Here is a 20,462-nt window from a genome sequence, read left to right as displayed (position 1 = left end):
ATTTAGACTCGTCTTCTTTTCTCTCTTTCTTTACATTGGTTTGTTATCAATTTTTCATTACAAAGTGATTTAGACTTGTCTCCTTCACACTGGTTTATTATCTATTGACTCCAAGGTGATTTAGACTCTTCTTCTTTTTGTTCTTCTTTACATTGGTTTGTTATCAATTTTTCATTATAAAGTGATTTAGACTTGCCTTCTTCACACTGGTTTATTATCTGTTCACTCCAAGGTGATTTAGACTCTTCTTCTTTTTGTTCGTTCTTCTTTACATTGGTTTATTATCTATTTTTCATTACAAAGTGATTTAGACTTGTCTCCTTCACACTGGTTTATTATCTATTCACTCCAAGGTGATTTAGACTCTTCTTCTTCTTCTTTACATTGGTTTATTATCTATTTTTCATTACAAAGTGATTTAGACTCGTCTTCTTTTCTCTCTTTCTTTACATTGGTTTGTTATCAATTTTTCATTACAAATGATTTAGACTTGTCTTCTTCACACTGGTTAATTATCTATTGACTCCAAGGTGATTTAGACTCTTCTTTCTTCTTCTTGTTCTTCTTTACATTGGTTTGTTATCAATTTTTCATTATGAAGTGATTTAGACTTGTCTTCTTCACACTGGTTTATTATCTGTTCACTCCAAGGTGATTTAGATTCTTTTTCTTCTTTTTGTTCTTCTTTACATTGGTTTATTATCAATTTTTCATTACAAAGTAATTTAGACTTGCCTTCTTCACACTGGTTTATTATCTATTCACTCCAAGGTGATTTAGACTCTTTTTCTTCTTTTTGTTCTTCTTTACATTGGTTTGTTATCAATTTTTCATTATAAAGTGATTTAGACTTGCCTTCTTCACACTGGTTTATTATCTGTTCACTCCAAGGTGATTTAGACTCTTCTTTCCATTAGTGTGTTATCTATTTTTCATTATAAAGTGATTTAGACTTGCCTTCTTCACATTGGTTTATTATCTATTCACTCCAAGATGATTCAGACTTTTCCTTCTTCTTCTTCTTCTCACTGGTTTATTATCAGTTCACTACAAGGGGAGTTAGACTCTTCTTCCTCTCCTCCTCCTGCTCCATCTTCTCACTGGTTTTATTATCTATTCACGGCAAGGAGATTTACTGCAAGATGATTCACACTCTTCTTCTGCTCACTGGTTTATCATCGATTCACAACATGGTGGTTCAGACTCTTCTGCTTCTTTCTTCTCCTCATCCTTCTCTAGTTTATTATCTGTTCACGACAAAGGGGATTTAGACTTCTTCATCTTCTCCCCCCCTCCTCCAACCCACCCCCACCCTTCTTCTTTTATGCAGTCATCAACGCCCTGCCCAAGAGCTACCTCTCCCTGGTGTGCTGGTTGGTCAGCCTGATCCCCCCTGACTTCAGCCGCGTGCAGCGCTGGCTGGAGCGGCCGGCAGAGGGCGCCACCCACTACCCTCCGACCTTCCCGCCCTTCCACGTCATCGGCATGCAGCAGCTGCTGGTGGAGGGGGCGCTGTGCCTGGCCCTGGCCGTCTGCCCCTCGCCCATCTACATGCTGCACAAGGACGACCGCAGGGACCGCCTGAAGAAGGGGAAGGTGTGTGTGTGTGTGTGTGTATTTGTGTGTGTGTGTGTGTGTGTGTGTGTGTGTGTGTGTGTGTGTGTGTTTGTTGTTGTAGTGGTGTTTTGTTGTTGTTGGGTTGTGTGATGTTGCTTTTGGTATGTGATATTGTGTTGGTGTGTTGTGATGGTGTGTGTGTGTGTGTGTGTGTGTGTGTGTGTGTGTGTGTGAGTGTGTGTGTGTATGTGTGTGTGTGTGTATAACTCAAAGGGGATGAAAGACAAAAACTTATACATACATGTTAATAAAAGGCTGGAGAAAGTTTAGACAGGGAAAGAAGGAGGGTTTAATGGAGAGGAGCTGATCTGGAAAGGGGAAGGTTTTAAGGCCCTCACACTTGGAAAGAGATTAGACGAAGCAAGAGAGAAATCTCGTTCCAGGTGTGAGGTAAGGTCCAGAGACCGAGATTCTCGCGTTTCCTTGGCAGACGCTTTACCACACTGGGCTAACGCTCCACAAGTCGCCTTATCTGAATGACTAGATGCCCAGTTTTGATTTTCCAGTCAAACTTTGGGAGTAAGGGTGAGACCGGGATTTAGAACCCAAACCCTCATAGACACTGTAGTGGCAGATAACTGTCCTTTTTTTGTTTGTTTGTTTGTTTTTGCTGCCCCATCATCTGCACCATTTCAGTGGCATTACTCCCACACCGCTCATTTAGATTCCTCCATACATGGCCACACCTGGGTTTGTCCGTCTTAACCATTCTGCAAAAAAAAAAAGAAAAAAAAAAAGCTGACAGAAAAAAAATACTGGATTTTTTTTTCAGAAAGGAGAGGACACCAGCCGGTTCTACAGGTTTGTGGACACCTTCATTTCCCGGAACTCGCTGGCGTCTGTGGAGTCATGGCCGCGATACCTGGGCCCCGACATCTCGCAGGAGGAGAACCCCTCCGAGTTCCAGAGTTGTCTGACCTTTGCCAACCCCCACCTGCCCTTCCTGAGCAAGCCCATGTCGGCGTACATGCAGGTGTGTGTGTGTGTGTGTGTGTGTGTGTGTGTGTGTGTGTGAAGTCAAGTGAAGTCAAAATGATCATTACTGAGGGTAAAAATATAAGCTTATACAGCTTTTTTACATCCTGCCCTCTGTGTGTGTGTGTGTGTGTGTGTGTGTGTGTGTGTTAAGGGGCATTGAAGTATATTTGTGGTTTTTTTTTCGGGGGGTGGGAGTGTGGGGGGAGATAAAGCTGTGTGCATGAAGCTGCAGTTTTTGGGATGGAGAGGGGTCGGTAAAATGTGTGTATCTGTGTATAGTGGGAGTAGGTAATGCGTGTTGTATGTAGGCGGTAGCAGTTTGTTTGCTGTTTTGTGGTATTTCTGCATGCAGATTATTGTTTGTAGAGACTAAAGAAATGTCACATTTTTTCCCCCTCTAAAACGGAGAATGGACCATAGATCTCTTCTTAGCCCTAACCTTAACCTCTGAAATAGTGAAATTATTTATAAAGTATTAAAAGTAAATAATTAGTTTGATGTTGTGTGGCCTCCTGTCTGCTTGACATCAGTTGTTCCCTGTGGACTGCCAGCATTGTGGTTTCACCAGAGATGCCTACGAAAGATCCTCGGCATAAAGTGGCAAGACAGGGTCTCCAACCTCCAGTTCCTAGAGAGGAGCGACCTGCCCAGCATTGAAAGCCTGCTGATCCAGTGCCAGCAACAGCTGGACAGGACACGTTGTCCGCATGACAGACAGCAGGATCCCGAAGATGCTCTTGTATGGCCAGCTGAAGGAAGGCCACCGTGAATTTGGAAGACCCTGCAAGTGCTTCAAGGACACCTTGAAGACAAGCCTCAAAGCCTGTGACATAGACATCACTTCCTGGGAAACTGATGCCCTTGACCGCTCTCGCTGGAGGATGCTGTTTCTCAAGGAGGCGAAAATTGCATTGGGTTACACTGCTGGCCAGGCTGTGTGTGTGTGTGTTGGAGCTCATGTACGTTTGTATGTATTTGACTGTGCTTTCATATCTGTGAAACTGCATGTTTGGTGCATATCTGTTATGCATGTGTGGGTGTATGTGTGAATGTGTGTCTTCATGTTTTACATTTATTTGCTTATTTATCATCATTGTTGTCTTATTTATTTATTTATTTATTATTATTATTTTATTATTATTATTATTATTACTACTACCTTTCTTTATATTATAATTATTATTTATTTATTCATGTATGTAAGCTTATCTATTATTGGGACAAAACCATCAGCTAAGCCGATGCCTGGCGAGCAGTGTAACGCAATGTAATTTTCGCCTCTTTGAGAAACAGAAACTGAACTGACTGTGTGTTTTTTTATACTTTTTTTGTTTTGTTTTTTATTTTCTTTCTTTGTTATTTTTTTGGCTGCTGGACTATGTGGACTGATGGCCTAGAGGTAACACGTTCGCCAAGGAAGCGAGAGAATCTGAGCATGGTGGTTCGAATCATGGCTCAGCCGCCGCTATTTTCTCCCCCTCCACTAGACCTTGAGTGGTGGTTTGGACACTAGTCATTCGGATGAGACAATAAACCGAGGTCCTGTGTGTTAGCATGCACATAGCGCACATAAAAGAACCCATGGCAACAAAAGGGTTGTTCCTGGCAAAATTCTGTAGGAAAATCCACTTCCATACGAAAAACAAATAAAACTGCACGCAGGGAAAAAAAAAAAAAAAAGAGGTGGCGCTGTAGTATAGCAACGCGCTCTCCCAGGGGAGAGCAGCCCGAATTTCACACAGAGAAATCTGTTGTGATAAAAAGAAATACAAATTCAAATACAAATAAATAAGCGAGAGTGTGCACTGTTTTTCCCGGCAGCTTCACAAGGACCAGGCGGCGGTGGACAAGATCTTCAACAAGGACGTGGGCTTCTTCTGGCAGACGGTGGACCCCCTGGAGCCCACCTACCCCCACGACTGGCAGCACGGGGGCGAGGAGAACGTCCCCCAGAACACCCTCTTCCTCCTCTCCAAGCAGGCCCTCTTCAGGCCGCAGGTGGGTCGGAGTGGTCGGGGTTGGGGTGTGGGTTGGTGTGGGGGGTGTGGTGTGGGTGGGTGGTAGGTATGAGGGAGGGGGGGGGGATGGGTGCGGTGGATGAATTTAGGCTGGTGGGGGTGTCAGAGTGGGTGGGGGTGTGGGGGTGTCTCGGTGTGGGTGTTTGTGGGTAATGGATGGGTGTTGGGGTTGGTTTGGGTGTGGGTTGAGGGGGATGGGTGTGGGGGGATGGGGGGGGGGATTTATGGGTGTGGAAGTGGGTGTGTGGGTGGGTAGGAGTGGGGTGTGGGGTGGGTGTGTGGGTGGGAATGTGTGTGTATGTGGGGTGTGAGTGTGAGTGTGGGTGGGAGTGGAGGTGTGTGCTGGTGTGGGTTGGGTGTGAGTGTGTGTGTGGTGGGGGGGTGGATGTTGGTGGGGGAGTGAGGTGTGTGTGGGGAGGTGTGGGCGAAGTGTTGGGTAGGGATGTGGTGGGTGTGAGGATGGGTGGGTGGGGTTGGGTGTGTGGGTGGGGGTAAGTGTGGGGATTGGTGTGTGGGTTGGGCAGTCTGTTGTGTTCTTGTGGGTTTTGTTTTGTGTGTTTACTTATTTGTAATCAGAGGGCTTGTCGCCAAGGACCTTCTGTATGTATAAAGTAAGAAAATATTGAGCATTTGTTATTTGATAGAGTATCTTATTTTAAGTTATGCATTGTATTGCATTATTTCATATAAAATCTGTTCAAGTATTTATTATTCAGTCAAGTATTTATTCAATAAAGCATGCATCACATTTTATATATAATCTGTTTGTGTATCTGTTGTTTAATTGAGTGTTTGATCAGTAAAGTATGCGTTGTATTATTTTTATATATTCTGTATTTATTTGTTATTTAATTGAATGTTTCATTTGTAAAGTATGCATCCTATTTTATCATTTTATGTACAGTCTTGTGCATATTTTATTATTCTACATATGGAAGTATTTATTGTATCCATGCATATTTCATTATTCTACATATGTAAATATCTATTGTTCATTGAGCATGTTGTCAGTGAAGTATGCGTCATGTTTTATTATTGTATGTTTACGCTATCTGTTTACGCTCCTTGATTTAATCAGTTGCGTTCTCTTGAACATGCGTTTGTGTGTGCATGTATGTCCTCTCCTCCAGGTGGTGTTCGAAACGCTTCACCGCGTGGTCAGCCAGAGCCTGGACGTCTGCGGACTGAGAGTGCTCTACCCTTCCTCCTCCTCCTCCTCCTCCTCCTCCTCCCCCACCCAGAAACCCCAACACCCACCACCACCATCCAACCAACCATCCACCACCACCTCTTCCTCCTCCTCCTCCTCGTCCTCAACAACAACACTCCCTGACGGAGACTCGAACCCGGAGGGCTCGACCCCGGTGCTGGCGGTGGCGCTGCGCGGGCCCCACGCCCGCCTGCGCCTCATCTCCATGGTGGGGCCCACGGACTTCGCTCTGGCCCGCAGGACGGACCCCCTGTCCTTGACGGCGCTCTTCGGGCGCCCCGGGTCGGGCCTGCAGATCTTCTGCCCCCGCAACGCTGTGCGCGCCTGCACTGAGCTGGCCCGCTGGTTCGGGGGCCGGGTGACCGGGGAGGAGGGCAGCGTGGTGGACGTGGGGCTGCCGTACAGGTTGTCCTCCGCCACGGAGCAGCAGGAGGGTGGTGGTGGTGGTGGCGTTGGTGGGAAGGGGAAGAGAGGGAAGAAGGCTGGTAGCGGCGGCGGTGGTGGTGGTGGTGAGTTTAAAAAAAAAAAAAAAATTCTGTTTTTTTTGTTGTGTTTGTTTCTGTTGTTTGTGTTGTTTGTGTGTGTGTGTGTGTGTGTGTGTTTGTGTTGTTTGTGTGTGTTTGTGTTTATTGTGTGTGTGTGTGTGTGTGCATGTGTGTGTTGTGTTTGTGTGAGTGTGTATGTTGTGTGTTTGTTGTGTTGTGTTTTGTTTGTGTTGTGTGTATTGTATTTGTATATATCTCTTTAGGTAGAGGAAGCATAATAACAAAAAAAAAAATGAACAAAACAAAAACAAAAAAAACATTGTCTTGAATGATTATTGACAATAGCCCCATTGATGCCCCCCCCCCCCCCCCCCCCCCGTCCCCCCACTCCTCCTCCTCCTCATCAGTTTCAGGGTTTCAGCTTCAGTTTCAGTTTGTCAAGGAGAACCCCCTGTGTTCAGACAAATGCATATATGGCACACCACGTCTGCTGGGCAGCTGCCTGACTAGCTCATCTGAATGACTAGGCGCTCAGACGGGCGCAATAGCTGAATGGTTAAAGCGTTGGACTTTCAATCTGACGGTCCCGGGTTCGAATCTCGGTGACGGCGCCTGGTGGGTAAAGGGTGGGGATTTTTCCGGTCTCCCAGGTCAACATATGTGCAGACCTGCTAGTGCCTGAACCTCCTTCGTGTGTATACGCAAGCAAAAGATCAAATACGCACGTTAAAGATCCTGTAATCCATGTCAGCGTTTGGTGGGTTATGGAAACAAGTACATACCCAGCATGCACACCCCCGAAAGCGGAGTATGGCTGCCTACATGGCGGGGTAAAAACGGTCATACACGTAAAAGCCTAGTCGTGTATATACGAGTGAATGTGGGAGTTGCAGCCCACGAACAAAGAAGAAGAAGAAGAACTAGACGCTCAGTCTGATTTTCCGGAAGTCAAACTTATGAGAAAGAGCGAGACAATGACTCAAACCCAGACCTCGATAGACAACTGTATTGGCAGACAAAAGGATCTTAACCCTTTGAGCCTTGAGTTCCTGAGCAATTTTAACCCTTCTGCCTGAACTCCTGAGCCAAAATTTGCAAATAATTGGTATTTAATGTGTCACAGCAGATATAGAAAGAGTGCCCTGACCACCGCTTTACCGGTGGTAGAGAAAAATGACATAATACCTAGCCACCAGTTGAGCGGTGCATAAACACTTGTGTCGTGTTTTGCTATTGGTTCACTTGTTTTGAAATCGATCTTTTTTTTATCCAAAGCACATGCACAAAACACAGTGAAAAGGCGCGGCCATGTTGGTACTATTTTCGCTGACGTCAGAATATTACGGTTTTTCGGATTGGCTCTTCAATATGCTAAGCAGATGCCTGACCAGCAGCGTAACCCAACGCACTTAGTCAGGCCTTGAGAAAAAAAAAGAAAAAAAGAGAAGCAAAATACATAAAAAAAACAAACTACTACTACTAATAATAATATGTATAAGGCGCAAAAACTTGCTGAATTGAACTGTAAGCATACAAAAAAAACAAAACAAAAAACCCCCAAAAAACATATATATATATATTTCAGACGTGTCATTGTCGTCATCGCTGGACCCCGGCGGCGTAACCCAACGCACTTAGTCAGGCCTTGAAAAAAAAAAAAAAAAAAAAAAAGATAAATACATAAAAAAAAGAACAACTACTACTAATAATAATATGTATAAGGCCCAAAAACTTGCTGAATTGAACTATAAGCGTACCAAAAAAAAAAAAAAAAAAAAAAATTTCAGACGTGTCATTGTCGTCATCGCTGGACCCCAAGCCGTGCCGACCCCCGGCGGCGTAACCCACCGCACTTAGTCAGGCCTTGAAAAAAAAAAAAAAAAAGAAAAAAAAAAAGATAAATACATAAAAAAAAGAACTACTACTACTAGTAATAATATGTATAAGGCGCAGAAACTTGATGAATTCAACCGTAAGCGTACAAAATGGAAAAAAAAAAAAAAAAAAAAAAAAAAAAAAAAAAAAAAAAAAAAAAATTTCAGACGTGTCATTGTCGTCGTCGTTGGACCCCAAGCCGTGCCGACCCCCGGCGGCCCTGGCGGCCACGACCCTGGGCCAGGTGATGCTGGTGGTGTCCCCCGTGGTGCCCATCTCCCTGCTGGGCTTCCTGGTGTCCCTGATGCAGCAGAAGGCCGCCTTCCAGCCCCGCGGCCTCCGGCGCCTGTGTCTGTCCGTCAAGAAGGCCAACTCTCTGGGTGAGGGTTTTGTGTGTGTGTGTGTGTGGGGAGGGGGGGGGAGGGGGGAGGTGAGGGGGGGGGGGTGAGGTAGGTGGGGGGAAGGTGTGTGGGGTGGGAAGGTGTGTGTGGGGGTGTGGATGAGTGTGTATGTTTCTGTGAGAGGGTGTTAGAGGGTTGTTGTTGTTGTTGTTGTTGTGTGTGTGTGTGTGTGTGTGTGTTTAGGAGAGAGTGAGAGTGTGTAAAATGTGTGTGTGCTGGGGGGCGGGGTGGTGGTGGTGGGGGTGTTGGTTTTCTGTGCATGTGTGTGGTTTTGTGTGTGTGTGTGTGTGTGTGCATGTGTGTGGTTGTATGTATGCGTATTCTGTGCATGTGTGTGTGTGTGTGTGTGTGTGTTTGCATGCTTGCATATGTGTGTGTGAGTCTCTGTGTGTGTATGTGAGTGTGTGTGCATGTGCGTGGTTGTATGTATGTCTGTGTGTGCATGTGTGTGTGCGTTCATGTGTGTGTGTGTGTGCATGTGAGTGTGTGTGCATATGTGTTCCTGCATGCATGCATGCATGCGTGTGCGCACGCGCACGCATGTGCGCGCATGTGTATGTGTGCACGCGTGTGCATATCCATGCGTGTGTGGTCGTGTTCAGTGTATTGAGTTCCCTCTTTTATATTTTCTAACGTCACCACAACCACCACCACCACCCAACCCACCCCACCCCACCCCACCCCCCCATGCCTCCATCCACCCTACACCCCCTACCACCCACCACCCACCACCCACCACCCACCTTCACCAGGCATCCCCTCGGCGGTGCACCCCTTGTTCTGCCCCGGGGTGGACCTGGAGGTGGCGGCCATCGACAGCGGGGAGCGGCAGCAGGAGAGCGGCTCCCCTGCCACCCTGCTGGTGCTGGAGAGGGAGAACGCCTCGCACCACGCCCCCTCCCTCACCCACATCCTGGCCACCGAGCTGAGGAGCGAGGGCTTGGAGGGTGAGTGTTGTAGTGTGTTGTAGTGTGTTGTGTGTCGTGTGTTGTGTCTCGTGTGTTGTGTGTCGTGTGTCGTGTGTTGTGGGGGTTGGGGGGGAGGGGTATGGGGGGGTGGGGGTGGGGATGTAGGGGTGTGGGGGGTGGGTGTTTGTGGTTCTGTGTGTGTGTGTGGAGGGTGGGGGTGGGGGGGAATGTGGGGTTTATGTGGGTGGGTTTGGGTTGAGGGAGAAGTGGTTTGGGGTGGTTGTGGTGTGTGTGTATGTGTGTGTGTTGTGTGTGTGTTTGTGTGTGTGTGTTGTGTTGGTGGGTGGGTGTGTTGGTTAATGTGTGTGTGTGTGTGTGATAATGATGATGATGATCGTGATGATTGAATGTTAATGATGATAATAGTGATGTTGAAAAGAATATGATAATAATGATGATAGTAATGGTAATAATGATAATGTGATAATGTTAATAGTTACAATAATAGTGATAGCAGTAATCATCATCATCATCATCATCATCATCATCATAATTATGATAATGATAATGCTAAAAGTGACAATGATAATGATAGTTATATTGATAATAATGATAATGATAATAACAGTAATAATGATGATGATGATAAATGCAACTTTCAAACACACACACACACACACACACACACACACACACACACTCTCTCTCTCTCTCTCTCTCTCTCTCTCTCTCTCTCACTGATACACACACATTATATATATTTAGAGAGAGAGAGAGAGTGAGAGAGAGTGATGATGTGTAAATGTCCATATATAGATATATATCTATATAGACTCCTTCCTTCCTTCTTTCCTGCCTTCTCATCCCCTCATCATGGTGTGTGTGTGTGTGTGTGTGTGTGTGTGTGTGACGGACACAGAGTCGCTGAGCGACAGAACAGAGACCAAGTTTGATTTGCTGCACCTCTTCCATGTGGCTGATTACTCCGACACTCTTCTGGCCTCTGTGGGCGGCCATCTTGGCAAGGTGTGTATGTGTTGTGTGTGCTTGTGTGTGTGTGTGTGTGTGTATGTGTGTGCTTGTGTGTGTGTGTGTGTGTATGTGTGTGCTTGTGTGTGTGTGTGTGTGTGTGTGTGCTTGTGTGTGTGTGTGTGTGCTTGTGTGTGTGCTTGTGTGTGTGTGTTTATGTGTGTGTGTGTGTGCGCACGCGTGCATGTGTGTATGCATCCATGTGCTTGTGTGTGTGTGTGGTGTGTGTGTGCTTGCGCATGCACTAATATATATGCCAGTGGATGTCAGACTGTCATTTTTGTATCCATGTATGCTTTTTGGGTTGTGTGCATACTTAGAGTTTCTACACACTGTCTCTCCAGATATTCCTTGCGATGGTGGTACACTTGGTAGTCAAAGAAATGTTGTCATCTGTTCTCTGAGTTAAGAGAAGCTGTGTAAAATGGGCAAAATAATTACTGGAAGCAAAAAAAAAAAAAAAAAAAAAAAAAAGACAGTGGTGACAGAGGAATTGATTGTGACAAAAAAACTAATGCAATGCAATACAATATAGTGTAGTGCAATGTATTGCGAAACAAATCAGTGCGGTGTAATACAACACAGTACAATACAGCACAATACAGTAGTGCAGCACAGTACAGTGCAGTACAATACAGTACAGTACAATACAGTACAGTACAGTACAATACAGTACAGTACAGTACAATACAGTACAGTACAATACAGTACAATACAGTACAGTACAGTACAATACAGTACAGTACAGTACAATACAGTACAGTACAATACAATACAATACAATACAATACAATACAATACAGTACAGTACAATACAATACAGTACAATACAATACAGTACAGTACAATACAATAAAGTACAGTACAGTACAATACAGTACAGTACAATACAGTACAGTACAGTACAATACAATACAATACAATACAATACAATACAGTACAGTACAGTACAGTACAATACAATACAATACAATACAATACAGTACAGTACAATACAATACAGTACAGTACAATACAATACAGTACAGTACAGTACAGCACAATACAGTGCAGTATGGTGCAATACAGAACAATGCAAAACAATATAATACAATGCAATGCAATAAAGTACAGTACAGTATAGTATACTACACTACACTACACTACACTACACCACACCCCACCCCAAAGCAGCTCAACAAAACACAACAAAGCACAGCACAGCACAGTGCAAAACAGTAAAGTACAACACAACGCAACGCAACGCAACAGCACAGCACAACACAATGCAACACATCACAACACAACACAGCACAACACAATGCAACACACCACAGCACGCTACAACAACAACACAAAATCATGTGTGTGTGTCAGTCAGTGCCCCACAAGACAACACAACACAACACAACACAACACAGCACTACACAGCACTACACAGCATGCAACAACACAGTAGTGCAGTAGTGCAGCACAGTACAGTACAATACAGTACAGTACAGTACAATACAGTACAGTAAAATACAATACAATACAGTACAGTACAGTACAATACAATACAGTACAGTACAGTACAATACAATACAGTACAGTACAATACAGTACAGTACAGTACAATACAGTACAGTACAATACAATACAATACAGTACAGTACAGTACAATACAATACAGTACAGTACAGTACAATACAATACAGTACAGTACAATACAGTACAGTACAGTACAGTACAATACAGTACAGTACAATACAATACAATACAGTACAATACAGTACAATACAATACAGTACAGTACAGTACAGTACAATACAATACAGTACAATACAATACAATACAGTACAATACAATACAGTACAGTACAGTACAGTACAATACAATACAGTACAATACAATACAATACAATACAGTACAGTACAATACAATACAATACAGTACAGTACAATACAATACAATACAGTACAGTACAATACAGTACAGTACAGTACAGTACAATACAATACAATACAGTACAGTACAATACAATACAATACAGTACAGTACAATACAGTACAGTACATTACAATACAGTACAGTACAATACAATACAGTACAGTACAGTACAATACAGTACAGTACAGTACAATACAATACAGTACAATACAGTGCAGTATGGTGCAATACAATACAGCACAGTGCAATACAGAACAATGCAAAACAATACAATATATTGCAATGCAATAAAGTAAAGTACAGTATAGTATACTACACTACACTACACTACACCACACCCCAGAGCAGTTCAACAAAACACAACAAAGCACAGCACAGCACAGTGCAAAACAGTAAAGTACAACACAACACAACGCAACACAACAGCACAGCACAACACAATGCAACACAACACAACACAGCACAACACAATGCAACACACCACAGCACGCTACAACAACAACACAAAATCATGTGTGTGTGTCGGTCAGTGCCCCACAACACAATACAACACAACACAGCACAACACAACACAACACAACACAACACAACACAACACAGCACTACACAGCACGCTGCAACAACAACACGAAATGGTGTCTGTGTGTCAGTCAGTGCCCCACAACACAACACAAGACAACACAACACAACACAACACAACACAGCACAACACAGCACTACACAGCACGCTACAACAACAACACGAAATGGTGTCTGTGTGTCGGTCAGTGCCCCACAACACAACACAACACAACACAAGACAACACAACACAGCACTACACAACACAGCACAACACAGCACGCTACAACAACAACACGAAATGGTGTCTGTGTGTCGGTCAGTGCCCCACAACACAACACAACACAGCACAACACAGCACTACACAGCATGCTACAACAACAACACGAAATGGTGTCTGTGTGTCGGTCAGTGCCCCACAACACAACACAACACAACACAACACAACACAACACAGCACTACACAACACAGCACAACACAGCACGCTACAACAACAACATGAAATGGTGTCTGTGTGTCAGTCAGTGCCCCACAACACAACACAAGACAACACAACACAACACAACACAACACAACACAACACAACACAACACAGCACTACACAGCATGCTACAACAACAACACGAAATGGTGTCTGTGTGTCGGTCAGTGCCCCAGCTTTGACCCGATCTGTGACGTGGGGGGCATGCTGCCCATGCAGTACGCCCACCGGGAGATGGAGCAGGTGGCCGTGCTGATCCTGCTGGGGAAGGACCTCATCAAGGACTGGGGCAGCTTCCTGCGTGAGTCTTCTTCTCTTCTTCTCTTCTGATTCTGTTTCTTGTGGGAGGGGTTTTTTTTGGGGGGGGGGGGGGGGGGGGGGGGGATTGGGTGTGGGAATTAGAGTGTGGTATGGATGGGGTTGGGATGTGGAAGTGTGGGGGTGGGGGAAGGGGTTGGGAGGGGGGTGAGCGGGTGTGGGAATTAGTGTGTGTTACGTAGGGATGGGGTTGTTGGAATGGGGAAGTGTGTGTGTGGGGGGGGGGGGGGGGGGAGGGGGTTGGGAGGGGGGTGAGCGGGTGTGGGAATTAGTGTGTGTTACGTAGGGATGGGGTTGGGATGGGGAAGTGTGTGTGGGGGGGGAGTGTAGGGCGGGGAGGGGGGGGGATTTGAGTGTGTTACATACGGATGGGATGGGATGGGGAAGTGTGTGGGAATGAGGGGGGGAGGTGAGCGGGTGTGGGAATTAGAGTGTGGTATGGACGGGGTTAGGATGGGGAAGTGTGTGTGTGTGTGGAGGGGGGTCGGGGGTGGGTGATCGGGTGTGGGAATTAGAGTGTGGTATGGATGGGGTTGGGATGGGGATGGGGAAGTGTGTGTGTGTGTGTTGGGGGGTGGGGTAGATGTGGGTGAATTTGGGTGGGGGTGGCAAAGACCTTATTGAGGACTGGGCAGCTTCAGCTTCCTGCATGAGTGTCTCTTCTTTTACGGGGTTCTCAGCGAGGGAAGGTTTTGGTTGGTGTGGAGGGAGGGGGCAGGGTGGGGGAGGGGGAGAGATGTGTGTGTGTGTGGTGGTGGGCGGGAGGCATGGGGGGTGGGGGTGGGCAAGCACCTCATCAAAGTCTTGGGCAGCTTCCTGCGTGAGTCTCTGTAGTCTTCTTCTTCTGCTGTGTTCTCTGTGTGGGGGAAGTTAGGTTGGGGTTGTGGGGTGGGATAGGGTGGAGGTGGGGGGATGTGTGTGTGTGTGTGTGTGGTGTGTGGGGTTGGGGGTGGTCAAAGATTTCATCAAGGACTGGAGGAAGCTTGTTTAAGTGTCTCTCGTCTTCTTCTCCACAACACAACACAGCATATTACATCACACCACATCACACCACACCACACTACACCACACCACACCACACCACACCACAGCACACCACACCACAACACAACACAACACAACACAACATACCACACCACACCACAACACACCACAACATAACACAACACAACATACCACAGCACACCACACCACAACACACCACAACACAACACAACACAACACAACATACCACAGCACACCACAACACATCACAACACACCACAACACAATACAACACAGTGAAGCACAACACAAAACAACTCCACCCAACAGAACACACTATCCCACCCCACACCACCTCACCCCACACCACCCCACACCACACAACTCAACTCAACTCAGCTCAACCCACCACAGCACAGCACAGCACACCACACCACAGCACACCACATCACACCACACCACACCACACAACTCAACCTAACCCACCGCTACCCAACCCACCACAGCACAGCACACCACACCACACCACAGCACACCACACCACACCACACCACACCACACCACACCACACCACACCACACCACACCACACCACAGCACACCACACCACATCACACCACACCACACCACACCACACAACTCAACCCAACCCACCGCTACCCAACCCACCACAGCACAACACAACACACCACACCTCACCACAACACCGCACCAGCCACCAAAACGTGAACTTGTCTCTAACACACACACCCTCTCCATCAAACACCCCCCACCCTTCCCTAACCCTCCCCCCTCCCCCCCTCCCTTTCCAACACCCCCCAACAGAGAAACTGCAGACGTTCAGCACGAGCGGGTCGCCGGTGGTGGGGGACTTTGAGTTGCTGGGCGTGAAGTGGCTGGCAGGGATGAACAGCTTCCAGACACGAGAGGTGACGCCTTACGAGGTGGGGGACAGCCGCTGGAGGCCCAGCATCCGCTTCCTGGCCAGCGGTAAGTGAGGGGGGGGGGCTGGGGTTTTGGGGTGTTGTTGTGTTGTGTTGTTTGGTGTGGTTGTGGTTGGGTTGGTATTGTCTTTTTGTAGAGTTTGTGGTTGTGGTTGTGTTAAGGTTGGGTTTGTGGTTGTTTTGTTGTGTTTAGGTTGGGTTTGTGGGTGCTGTCATGGTTTGTGCTTGTGTTGTGGTTGTGGTTGTGGGTGGTGTCATGGTTTGTGTTGTGGTTGTGGTTGGTGGTTGGTGTTTAGGTTGTGGTTTGTGGTTGGTGCTGTGTTTGTGTTTAGGTTGTAGTTGTGGATGGTGTGGTGGTTGTGTTTCGGTTTTGTTTGTGTCTGTGTTGTGGTTGTGTTTAGGTTGTGTCTGTGTTGTGGTTGTGGTTGTGATTGGTGTGGTGGTGTATACGAGTGGGCTTTTACTTGTATGACAGTTTTTACCCCATAATGTAGGCAGCCATAGTCTGTTTTCAGGGGTGTGCATGCTGGGTATGTTCTCGTTTCCATAAACGGCTGGACGCTGACATGGATTACAGGATCTTAAACGTGCATATTTGATCTTCCGCTTGACTATGCACACAAAGGGGATTCAGGCACTAAACAGGTCTGCGCATATATTGACCTGGGAGATCGGAAAAATCTCCACCCTTTACCCACCAGGCACCGTTACTGAGATTTGAGCCCAGGGCCCTCAGATTGAAAGTCCAACGCTTAAACCACTTGGTTATTGCACCCGTCAGAAGGAAGATTTGAGCTGATCCTTTTTTCCCTCCTCCTCACCAGAGCCAGCCGTGGTGTTGGCGCTTCGAGGGGTGGACGCCTTCAAGAAGCTGGAGCCCTTCGTCTCCCTCCCCATCACCTCCTCCTCCTCCTCCTCCTCCTCCTCCACCAACTCCCACCACCACTCCCACTACAGGTTTCAATGCATTCATTATTGTCTTTTGCCAATGATTAATTGAATGCAGATGGCAAAAAATGGTACAAACATATTCAGAATAGTGATAGATTTAGTATGTGTAGAACTTTTTGTAACACCCATGAAGTGAAACCTTATCTTTTGTCTGCTATGGACAAATATTTGAAATGCAGGACAAACTAGATTTCGATTTGGTATATCTGATTTAAGTGTACTTAAATTTGATTATAGAAACAGAGAATTTGATGTCAGTAACCTGATTTGTCCATTATATAATTAAAGAATCCAAAGAAGATGAGTTGCATTTTGTCTTGTGTTGTTCAGCACTAAAGTAGTATCAGACAAAAGTTTGTTCCTTCAAAATATTACTGAAATCTATTTGCCTTTAAGTTAAGTTTGTTGGTATTATCCATTAGAGATGGTGATGTTCGGAATTTTGTCAGTTTTTAAGTACACTGCATTTAAATTTAGAGATAATTTATTATTGTCTTGATGATTTATTTGTTTGACATGACCATTGATCTGTATGTATGACATTTCTTCTTCTTCATTCGTGGGATGCAACTCCCATGTTCATTCATATGTTCACGAGTGGGCTTTTATGAGTATGACCATTTTTACCCAGTCATTTAGGCAGCCATACTCTGTTTTGGGGGGTGTGCATGCTGAGTATGTTGTTTCCATAACCGAGTGAACACTGACATGGATTACAGGATCTTTAACATGCATACATGATCTTCTGCTTGCGTATACACAAGAAAGGGGTTCAGGCACTAGCAGGTCTGCACTGGGAGATCGGAAGAATCTCCACCCTTTAACCCACCAGGCACTGCTACCAAGATTCGAACCCGGGACCCACAGATTGAATACTTTAATTTTAACCACTTGGCTATTGCGCTGGTTGTATGACATTTGATGTGGCTGTGATTTGTTTGTTTTGAGGTACTGCATCTGCCTAGGAAGCAAGAGAATCTGAGTGCACTGGTTCAAATCACACCGGCAGTCGCCAGTATTTTCTCCGCCTTCACTAGACCTTGGGTCTGGACGCTAGTCATTAGGATGAGACGATAAACCGAGGTCCCATGTGCAGCATGCATTTAGTGCACATAGAAGAACCCTACGGCAACAAAATGGTTGTCCCTGGCAAAATTCTGTAGAAAAATCCACTTCGATAGGAAAGCAAATAAAATTGCAGGGAGAATGACCCCCCCCAAAAAAAAAAAAGAAAAAAAAAGAAAAAAGAAAAAAGGGTGGTCGCTGTCAGTGTAGCGACATGCTCTGCCTGGGGGAGAGCAGCCCAAATTTCACACAGAGAAATCTGTTGTGACAAAAAGAGTAATACAAACACAAATACAAATACAGATGTATGAACACCCCTTCATGAGGGGCTGTGGCCTATAAATGAATTAACCTTTCGCATTCGCACTCCTACCACAGCAGCAGCAGCAGTAGCAGCAGCAGCAGCAGCAGCAGCACGGCGCCGCATCCGACGCGGCTGATGTCGCGCTGCCCCAGGGACTCGTACCTGCTGCTGCGGCTGTTTTTCTGGCCGCACGAGCTGTACCCAGACCCCGACACCCGCACCCTGCTGCCCTTCCTGCCCGAGTCCCGCCTCTACTACGATACCTTGCTGCCTTGGTGGGGTTTGGTTTTTTGTTGTTGGTTGGTTTGTTGGGTTTTTTTTGTTGTGTGTTTTTATGTGTGCTGAATGAGAAATGTGTGATTTGGCTACTATGATACCCTGGTGCCTTGGTGGGGTTTGGTTTTTGTTGTTGGTTTGTTTGTTGGGTTTTTTGTTGTGTGTTTTTATGTGTGCTGAATGAGAAATGTGTGATTTGGCTACTTTGGATGATACCCTGGTGCCTTGGTATTGTTTTGTGTTGTTTGTTTCGTTTTTTGACTCACTTGTGTAAACAAAGTGAGTCTATGTTTTAACCCGGTGTTCGGTTGTCTGTGTGTCTGTGTGTCCGTGGTAAACTTTAACATTGACATTTTCTCTGCAAATACTTTGTCAGTTGACACCAAATTTGGCATAAAAATAGGAAAAATTCAGTTCTTTCCAGTCATCTTGTTTAAAACAATATTGCACCTCTGGGATGGGCACAAAAAAAAAAAAAAAAAAAAAAAAAAAAAAATGAAGCCTAATTATATGCAAACTGCATTTACTGTTATATTTATATTTTTTGTATTCTCTAAACTTGGCACTTTGATCTGATATTCTGACCCAACAACAAGAGCAGTCATTATTATAATTTTTTTTTCAAACAGGAACTTCTTTTGCTCAGCATGGAAGTTTTATTTATTTTGCAAACGTTTTGGTGCAGATAGTAAAAAAGGGAAATTACTCTGTAATTAATGCTAGGGGACTTAATTTGCTTTAAACTGATCTTTCTCATCTTAAACATTACATTTTGAAATTATACTCAATTCATGAAAAGCTTGTGTGTTTTACTCTCAGTCACAAGTGAGTCTTGAAGGCCTTGCCTCTCTTGTTGTTGTTTGTTTTTATGTGTGCTGAATAAGAAAGGTGTGATTTGGCTACTATGATACCCTGGTGCCTTGGTTTGGTTTTGTGTTGTTTGTTTCGTTTTTTGTTGTTGTTGTTGTTGTTTGTCTTTATGTGTGCTGAATGAGTAATGTGTGATTTGGCTACTATGATACCCTGGTGCCTTGGTATGGTTTTGTGTTGTTTGTTTCGTTTTTTGTTGTTGTTGTTGTTGTTTGTCTTTATGTGTGCTGAATGAGTAATGTGTGATTTGGCTACTATGATACCCTGGTGCCTTGGTATGGTTTTGTGTTGTTTGTTTCGTTTTTTTGTTGTTGTTTGATTTTATGTGTGCTGAATGAGACATGGGTGGTTTGGTCCTTTTAATGTCTTTTTTTTCCATTGATCTTTTGAAATATTTGTTTTGCTTTCTCTTTGACTTTTTTGTTGTTGTTGTTCTTGTTCTTGTTTTTTTTTGTTTTTTTTGTTATATATTTTTTTGGCTAGAACTGATGGGTTTCCTCCACCTCTGTGCTTGGGGTGAGTCCTGTCAATGTCTTTGGTGTTGGCAGATTCGTGGGGGGCTGTTGTTTGGGGGACGTGGTGGCGGTCTCCACTCTGGGGGGAACGCTCACCCAGTCTGGCTCCACGACTAATGACATTATGTCGTTAGTAGGGGGCTTAGTAGGTGGTGACCTAAGTGCGTTGAATCAGAACAGGCACTACTGAACACCACCGAATTGACTCAGCAGCAGTGCAGGGTCTCCTCTGGTATGTGGCCTCCTGTGGACTGCCGACACTGGAACTGTGACGGACGAATCCGGGTGTGGCCGTGTGTGGGGGAATCTAAAATAAGCGGCGTGGGAGTAATGCCACTGAAACGGTGCAGATGATGGGGCAGCAAAAAAGAAAAAAAAAAGAAATGATGGGTTTGTCAGCCCTTTTAAATGGCTGTACCCTCTTTTGCTGTCTTTTTCAGCTGGACTGCGAACTTCCATGATTCGTTTTTGATTTGGTTTCTTTCTTTGATGGTTGTGTGTGTGTGTGTGTGTGACTGAAACCTGACTGAATCTGTATGTGATGTACCATTTTTTGTTGTTGTGCTGTGAATGATATGTGGGAAGTGAATCGTTTTATCTCATTTTTGTCATTATATTTTGAAAATGTTCTATATCAGTTTTGCTTTTTGTTTTTGTTTTTCTGTAAAGCGCGGTGAGCCTGCTTTTGAAAGTGGGGAAACCATGCTATATTAGCCTTCACAGTTGTTAATTTTGTTGTTATTATTATCATCATTATTACACGACT

General features: G+C 45.1%; 1 protein-coding gene across 4 annotated transcripts in view; it reads left to right on the top strand.

Annotated features, from left to right (window-relative positions):
* LOC143291461 (dynein axonemal assembly factor 8-like) overlaps window positions 1-20,462 on the top strand; it is an 89,204-nt gene that overhangs the window by 15,788 nt on the left and 52,954 nt on the right. For 3 of the 4 annotated variants that reach the window (XM_076601329.1, XM_076601328.1, XM_076601326.1), the window contains exons 12-22: window positions 1,331-1,596; window positions 2,390-2,590; window positions 4,417-4,593; window positions 5,744-6,329; window positions 8,351-8,563; window positions 9,337-9,531; window positions 10,412-10,518; window positions 13,639-13,771; window positions 15,597-15,761; window positions 16,540-16,672; window positions 18,113-18,310. In XM_076601329.1, the coding sequence (XP_076457444.1) occupies window positions 1,331-1,596; window positions 2,390-2,590; window positions 4,417-4,593; window positions 5,744-6,329; window positions 8,351-8,563; window positions 9,337-9,531; window positions 10,412-10,518; window positions 13,639-13,771; window positions 15,597-15,761; window positions 16,540-16,672; window positions 18,113-18,310 (2,374 nt within the window). The remainder of the gene's footprint in view (window positions 1-1,330; window positions 1,597-2,389; window positions 2,591-4,416; window positions 4,594-5,743; window positions 6,330-8,350; window positions 8,564-9,336; window positions 9,532-10,411; window positions 10,519-13,638; window positions 13,772-15,596; window positions 15,762-16,539; window positions 16,673-18,112; window positions 18,311-20,462) is intronic. The other variant, XM_076601327.1, reaches the window with a different exon arrangement.

The sequence above is a fragment of the Babylonia areolata genome, chromosome 17 (assembly GCF_041734735.1).
Source record: "Babylonia areolata isolate BAREFJ2019XMU chromosome 17, ASM4173473v1, whole genome shotgun sequence".
Classification (NCBI taxonomy): Eukaryota; Metazoa; Mollusca; class Gastropoda; order Neogastropoda; family Buccinidae; genus Babylonia; species Babylonia areolata.
Note: the sequence above shows the minus strand (reverse complement) of the source record. Positions and strands in the feature narration are given on the sequence as shown.